The 7559-nt window shown below is 37.8% G+C and overlaps 1 protein-coding gene across 2 annotated transcripts; it reads right to left on the minus strand.

Annotated features, from left to right (window-relative positions):
• Positions 1-1427: 1427 nt before the first annotated feature.
• On the minus strand, positions 1428-6648 carry arl6ip5b (ADP-ribosylation factor-like 6 interacting protein 5b). Of its 2 annotated transcripts, XM_016548348.1 has the most exons (3): positions 6425-6648; positions 4582-4799; positions 1428-2243 (listed from the first exon to the last, which is right to left on the minus strand). In XM_016548348.1, exons 1-3 carry the CDS (start codon positions 6601-6603, stop codon positions 2068-2070), a joined length of 573 nt encoding a protein of 190 aa, XP_016403834.1. In that variant the 5' UTR covers positions 6604-6648; the 3' UTR covers positions 1428-2067. The 2 variants fall into 2 exon arrangements, 1 of the variants encoding a protein (XP_016403834.1); XR_001639751.1 differs by lacking the exons at positions 1428-2243; positions 4582-4799 and adding an exon at positions 3447-3497 and having other exon boundaries at positions 6425-6506.
• Positions 6649-7559: the final 911 nt, after the last annotated feature.

Here is a 7559-nt window from a genome sequence, read left to right on the forward strand (position 1 = left end):
GCAACGTAACGCGTAAAAAGACAGTATAAGTCATTATAATCAGTAATTATGTCCTCACTGGATGCAACAAATGCCTCGTTTGTAATGGGTTTTAATGTTTTTGTCTCGTCGCTCCGGCCGGAGAGGGCATCATCACAGTATGGTGAGGGGCGTAAGATTTCCGTCTCACGCTTGAGGTATTCGGGCAATCACAACGCACTGAATAGCTGGCAATCACAGCACACCTCGCTTTTTCAGACCGATGAGTTTTGTAAAAATCGACGCGTTTCAGAAAGGCGGGGCATAGAGGAGAAACAATAATGTACAGTATGTGGAAAATAATGTGTTTTTTTAACTTTAAACCGCATAAACACATTTCATTACACCAAATACACCAAATAATGTTCTTTTTAGCAGCATCATATGACCCCTTTAAGCACAACAAATGAGACATATATATATATATATATATATCTGTGAAAAATAAGGCTTTATTTAAAACTAGCACTTGTTGGCTGCATATCTTAAACCGCTCTGCAGCCTGAGTGCATGCTTGAGCAGGAAACAAACTAAAAAGAAAGTGTTTTCGCAATCCACTCTCTATTATCTGGGTAAGCATGCTTGCATTATCAGCAATTATCAAAAGCAATGCTTTAAAACCAATTATTACACAGCTCTGTGTAATACTTGATTCTGATTGGTCAGTCGCGACATCCCGAGGTATGCTATATCCCTTGATAACAACCGGTAAAAGCTAATAACACAGGCTCATCCGGGTAACAGCAGTCAGCGCTGTACTCTTGCTTGAACTATTTTTTCTTGGTGGAAGCTTTGCGTTTGTTTAGCTAATAAAATATTAAAACTCGATTCAAAATGGTGTACAATTATTTAATTATGTTTATCCCTTATAATATACAATCAAACTACAAGTCCTCTATGAGGTAAAAAAAAAACTCCTATCACTGCATAATTTGATAATACCTAGAATATCAAAATCAACTGCAGGCGGCAGATCCTTTTCCTATTTGGCGCCCAAACTCTGGAATAACCTACCTAACATTGTTCGGGAGGCAGACACACTCTTGCAGTTTAAATCTAGAACTGAGCTGGAGGATGACATCACTGAATTCAATGATAAACTGCCTTTAACTGAAAATTAGTGTTTACTATTGTCATTTTGCATTATTGACACACTATTTTCCTAGTTAATGCTGTACAGTTGCTTTGACACAATCTGTATTGTTAAAAGCGCTATATAAATAAAGGTGACTTGACTTGACATAAAGGTAGCTAAAGGAAGGTAACTTGAAGAAAACATAATCTGAGTGACACTAACTTTGATCCCAATCCCAAACATACTGTGCCTCAATCCATTACTTCAAATGAAATGTCATGTTTGGACCCAGTCTGATTTCTGACTCTGTACTGACTCGTATCATGCCCACACCTTTCCACACGCCACCTTTATTAAATCATCTCAAAACAGCAAACAAACCGTATTTTGTGCATTGATTTAGAAGCATGTAAATGTTTGTACACTGCAGAGCTTGCGTTAGCCAAAGAAAAGAAACAAAACATGCAATTTGGCAAGAGATGCAATAAATGCGCACTCCTCCATCATATGTCATTTCAGCTCAGATGAAAACAGTTCATTACGGTTACAAATGTGCGATAGAAGAACGATGACCATTTCGCCACAGCGGAAAAATAAGGTATGACAATATTTCAAAGTGCTTTCAGTGACTCTGTCTATAGAAATCTATTCAAGCTTTACAAAGCATACACTTTTATGCCAATTCATCATGTATAAAACCCAAACATAGACAAAATGTCAATGGAAGCTGCACACACATTGGGAATGAGTTTAGCACGTCTGGCTAGGACAAGAGTTTGACAGACAGTCTCATACTAGCAGGAACTAAAAACAGCATCAGCTCCAGTCATACTTCCTTGTGACGTGACTGGAACTTATCATACTTTGGTATTTTAAAAGATATTTCCGCTTTGGTATTTGGCTGTCAAACCAAGACCAAAACAAACACAAAACAACTCAAGAAGAAAGAGTGGCTGCTTGTAGTGGACACATGCTCAGTCTTTCAGCTTACTCTCCAGGAAATCCTGGATTTTGTTGACCTTCTCTTCTTGTTGATCCAGGAGATCCAGTATGACTCCCATGGGCGTCTTCTTCAGGCCAACGCCCTCCATCTTGTTCTCCAACTTGTTCTTCATGCTGCGAAGTCTCAGAGAAGCGTGGATGAGGATCACTGCAGGGCGAAACACAAGACCTCAGTGAGACCGTGCGCTCAAAAAGACGACAGAGAAGGCCATCTATTCTGTATTTAAAGCCCAGTTGCTCTATTAGCGTCTCCAGTGAACATGCATCTTTCCTCATTGCAGTATATTACTTTTTTTCAAATGTCCGTTTATACATATCTACACATGTAAATACACACGTAGCGATAAACTGGAAACGGCTTAATTTGACATGCACAATAAATGAATAAATAAATACAATTTAAAAATGTAATTCATAGACATCAAACAATTCAAGTATAATTTCAAATGTTTATTTATTCAGTCTTTAGATTGTGCAGAATGTAAAGTTATTTTAAGACCCCGTTACAATAGTAGTAATAGGGCAGCCTGCTGTAAAAGGCTCATGCCGTGGTTTTAGGCAGAGAATCTGATCTGCTAAAACTGAACATAGCGTAATTAGATGATGATGTTTTGTGTTGCTATAACTACAAGCAAAACACGCTGCTAGATCTCGGCCTGGTTTCCGCAGCAGCTTGAAACACCCATGCAGCCCGACTCTCATAGTTATAATCATCAGAGAACTGAGGAGAGATCTGTCCATTATGTCTCTGTGACTGATATACTGTACTAGCTCAAATCCTCCAACATTAAAGCCTTAGTTTACACAAAGATGACAAGTCTCTGATCATTTACTCACCTTCATGTCCTTCCAAACTTTCTGTGGAACACAAAGGATGTCTTGAAAAAGAGTCGAAGTGTATTTATTCGACTGTCCACTGTATCCCAAAATATCTTCGTTTATGTTCCACAGAAGAAATAAAGTCATGCAGGTTAAGAAATGACATGAGTATTATTTATATACTATTACAGGTTTTAATCAATATTTTGAATGAGCTTTTATTTTTAAATGTTCACTTTTAATTTTAGTTTAATTTGGGTAATTCTGTAATGTGCTTGAGTCATTTTTAAACATTACTAATTAAGTTTAATTTCAGTTTTTTTTCAGTTCAGTGTTTTTTATTTCAGGTTTAGTTTTTATTCATTTCCAGTTAGTAATATTAGTGCTTATTTCAGGTAGTCAAAGCTACATTTTCATCCAATGTTCAAATTTTTTGTGTTTTTTTTTTAGTTAGCGAAAATGTTGTAATAATAATTTTTCAGTGAAAAACTGAAACCAGGAAGTGTTCTCTTTTGGTCACGGGATAAATGGGACCAGAGCCACGACCGCCCCACCAACAAACATGCCCAGCGGGTTCAGAAAACTGAAGAAACCACAGCAGACACATTTAATGCACATCAATTAATCACTATTAATGTTACTTTAACATATATATATCTATAGGTGCTGCATCAAACACAGGGATTAAAGTTCCGTCGCTACGACGGATTTCCGTCAGTTCATAAAGACAGTCACTGGCTTCACTCCTGAATGATTCGGCCGTTCGAACGAATCAACTGAATGAATGACTCAGTGATCAAATCAGTTGTTCTCTTTTGGTCACGGGATAAATGGGATAAAAGTGAATTTTTACACTTAAAAGTAATAAAAGGCATGTGTCAAACATGCCATACATTAAAATGAGATACTGTACAGAACAGCTGTATTATCATACATAAATACTTGAGTAACCTCAAACACTTTTACTTCAATTTGCATCCTGCACTCTTACAAATAAAGCTTCCCTATTGGTATTAATGGTTTAATCAGAAAAGCATTGCATAAAAGGTTCCTTATAGTGAAAGGATCAAATTTGTAAGAAAAGTGGTTCTTTTAAAGAACTGTTCACTGACTGAAACCAGGAAGTGTTCTCTTTTGGTCACGGGATAAATGACAGGAAGGATTTTTACACTTAAAAGTAATAAAAGGCATGTGTCAAACATGACATACATTAAAATGAGATACTGTACAGAACAGCTGTATTATCATACATAAATACTTGAGTAACCTCAAACACTTTTACTTCAATTTGCATCCTGCACTCTTACAAATAAAGCTTCCCTATTGGTATTAATGGTTTAATCAGAAAAGCATTGCATAAAAGGTTCCTTATAGTGAAAGGATCAAATTTGTAAGAAAAGTGGTTCTTTTAAAGAACTGTTCACTGAAAGGTTTTTGTCATTAATGGAATGGCTTTTGAAGCCTTTATTTCTCAGAGTGTGGGTGACAAATATGCCTGTGAACGGAGTATTTCTACAACAGCACTGGCGACCAAATACGGTGTTTGATTTGGGGTGATGCTGCATCCACAGCAGTTAATGTCAGTGTAAAGTCCTAGAAAACATGTTAAAAATGACACGGAGCAGCCGTAATAAGGCAGGTTCAGGAGATCTGACACCGGTACTCACAGAGCACGGGGAGTGTGATGCCGAAGAGAAACACCATCACTCCTCCACACAAGGACAGCAGGAGGTAGCTGATTCCCAGGACACACGCGACAAACAGGGTGGGATTTCTCTTCTTGAAGCTCTTGATCACAGCTTTATTCTCTCCTGCCCACACCGAGCCCATGAAGACCAGAGCCACGACCGCCCCACCAACAAACATGCCCAGGGGGTTCAGAAAACTGAAGAAACCACAGCGATTTAGTTTCATTTTTAGCGTATAATTTCAGTTTTTTGAATCATATTTCTGTATTCAAAATCGTATATTTAAAACATTAATCTCCACATGAATGTAGGAATTTAATTGCACTCATGCCACCTCTGAGCCTCATTAAACGTTTGAATCATTCATTCAATTGATTCGTTCGAACGGCTGAATCATACAGGAATGAAGCAAGTGACTGTCTTTATGAACTGACGGAAATCGTCGTAGCGACGGAACACTTTAATCCCTGCAAACGGGTGATGAAACAGGGCTCCTAATGTCAGTGTGAACGGCAGGAAGTACTCAGTTGGGACACTGTTAAGGGTCATTCACATCAAGAAAGGTAACAATACTAAAGTTATCGGTAAAGATATCTTAAGTTGTTGGTATAGTTATCTTACACTTATCTGCATATTTATTTTAAGCTATCAGTATAGTTATCTGTATATTTATTTTATAGTCTCACTTCAGTATGTGCTTATAATAAATATAATGTTATTGTCCGTTGGTGTGGCTGCTAATATAATTGTCGTTCTTGGTGTGAACTGGCCTTTTCAACCATTGTTTTAACATAAAGAAATAAATATGGCTTTTAAATAAAGAATTGTAAAATTTTGTACGGAAATAATAAAAAAATAAAGAAAGCCTTAAAGTCCGCATGAAATCAAAATGGACTTTATTTACTTTTCTAACCAACCGGGTTGTGGCTAGAAGGGATACAGCTAAAACCGGAAGCGAGGAGGAGCGCAACAATAAAGCCACGCCCTCTATTCAATATTCCGTTTAACATTCATCTCCAGGAAAGGATCAGATCGGATATATAATGATAAGACATCTTAAACGTGAACATTTTTTTTAGCTCACACACCAAAGAGTAAGGTAGATGTATTGCAGTTCATTTTTTTGTTTGATTTTAAAATTGTAATGTTTGTTTACAATGTTTTATTTGTATGTTATATTTAATTAATATTATATTTAATACTATTATTTATTTATGAGGGACTTTAAAACATGTCGTGGTATTCCGGAATCCCGTTTGTAATCAATTGTCATAAAATGAGCGGTGTTGTAATCCAGATCCTGTTTGAGTGTGCTTCTGGACTCCAGGGGCCGGTTGCATAAACCGCTTAGACTAGACTTAAAAAGTTAGTCATCTAATTTTTTCTCTTTAAAACTGGTCATAACTTCTTAAAGTCAGTTATAAAGAGGGAGAATGGTCTCGTTTGAATCCAAAAGGTAAGTCTGATTACCTCTTGGCTAACAACTAGTTGGTCAAACTAGTTCTTAAGACACAGTCTTACCATAGTGGCTATGTTTATGCAACTGGCCCCAGGCTAGTTCTGTGACTCACTGGCCCCAGGCCTGCGAGCTTGACAACACTACAGCACACAGCCAAAGAAGGGTGGCTCCACCGTCAACACATTCCTCACAGCAACACACACACGGGGTGTTTCTGATCTCGCACTGTGTGTTTAACGCTCTAGATTGAAATAATGCCGTGTAAACTATACAGTCACACGCACAGCACTCTGGACCACGCTTTGATAACAGACTGAATGATGGTTACACTAGTATATATACACGATTAAGACCTTTACATACCCGACAATCAGAATTGCGACGGTAGCGGCTGCAAAGTAGTTGGTCTGATAATAAAGCAGATTGCTGATCACTCTGTTATTCCATCTGCTTAAATCAGACACATCGGGTTTGGAGAAGCGGTCGAAACCAGGGAAAAAATCATCCCACGGTCTGAAGGGCGCCAGCTCCATCCCTGCCATGATGCTCTGCGAGCTCTGAGTCCAGGGTTGCCAGGTTTTCACAACAAACCCCGCATAATTGCTCAAAACTAGCCCAACTGCGTTTCGAGGGGGTTCCCCCGATAAAAAAAAATTGCATTCCGGGGAATAAAATACACGTTTTTTGGTGGGGTTCACCTGGTAAAATTCGCATTTTAGGGGCTAAATATCACGTTATTGGGAGCTCATCCGCTAGCACAGCGACTCTGCCGACTGAAACACAAACTCACCCCAGCTCTGGAAATCCCAGTGCAGCTCCAGATAGAAATCACCCAGCTACAGAACAACAGCACACGTTACTGACAGCAATGACACAAATTCAATTTACAATTTAACAACATCTTCCTTACAATACAAAAATGTAGCATTTATAATATATATAACATTTCCTCATTTTAAATGCATTTTAAATGCATTCTTATTTATTATTCGTTCATTTATTTATTGGCATATTAGCAGCAAATGCTATTAATAGATTTTAAAATAATTCTTACAATAATAAAACCTCAATATAGTAGGGAAAATATTTATTTGATCCCCTGCTGATTTTGTAAGTTTGCCCACTAACAAAGAAATGAAGGGTCTGTCATTTTTATGGTAGGTTTATTTGAATGGATAGAGACAGAATATCAACCAAAAAATCCAGAAAAAACACATTATATAAAGGTTAGAGATTGATTTGCATTTCAATGAGTGAAATAAGTATTTCATCCCCCACCAATCAACAAGAATTCTGGCTCCCACAGATTGGTTATGTGCCCATGTGAAACAAAGATTAGTCCGGCCACTTTAAGAAGTTACTCCTAATGTCAACTAGGTGTATAAGACACCTGTCCACACAATCTGTATCTTCCATTCCAACCTCTCCCACCACCATGGGCAAGACCAAAGAGCAGTCAAAGGATGTCAGAGACAAGATTGTAGATCTGCACAAGGCT

The sequence above is a fragment of the Sinocyclocheilus rhinocerous genome, unplaced genomic scaffold (assembly GCF_001515625.1).
Source record: "Sinocyclocheilus rhinocerous isolate Xijiao unplaced genomic scaffold, SAMN03320098_v1.1 scaffold554, whole genome shotgun sequence".
NCBI classification, from domain to species: domain Eukaryota; kingdom Metazoa; phylum Chordata; class Actinopteri; order Cypriniformes; family Cyprinidae; genus Sinocyclocheilus; species Sinocyclocheilus rhinocerous.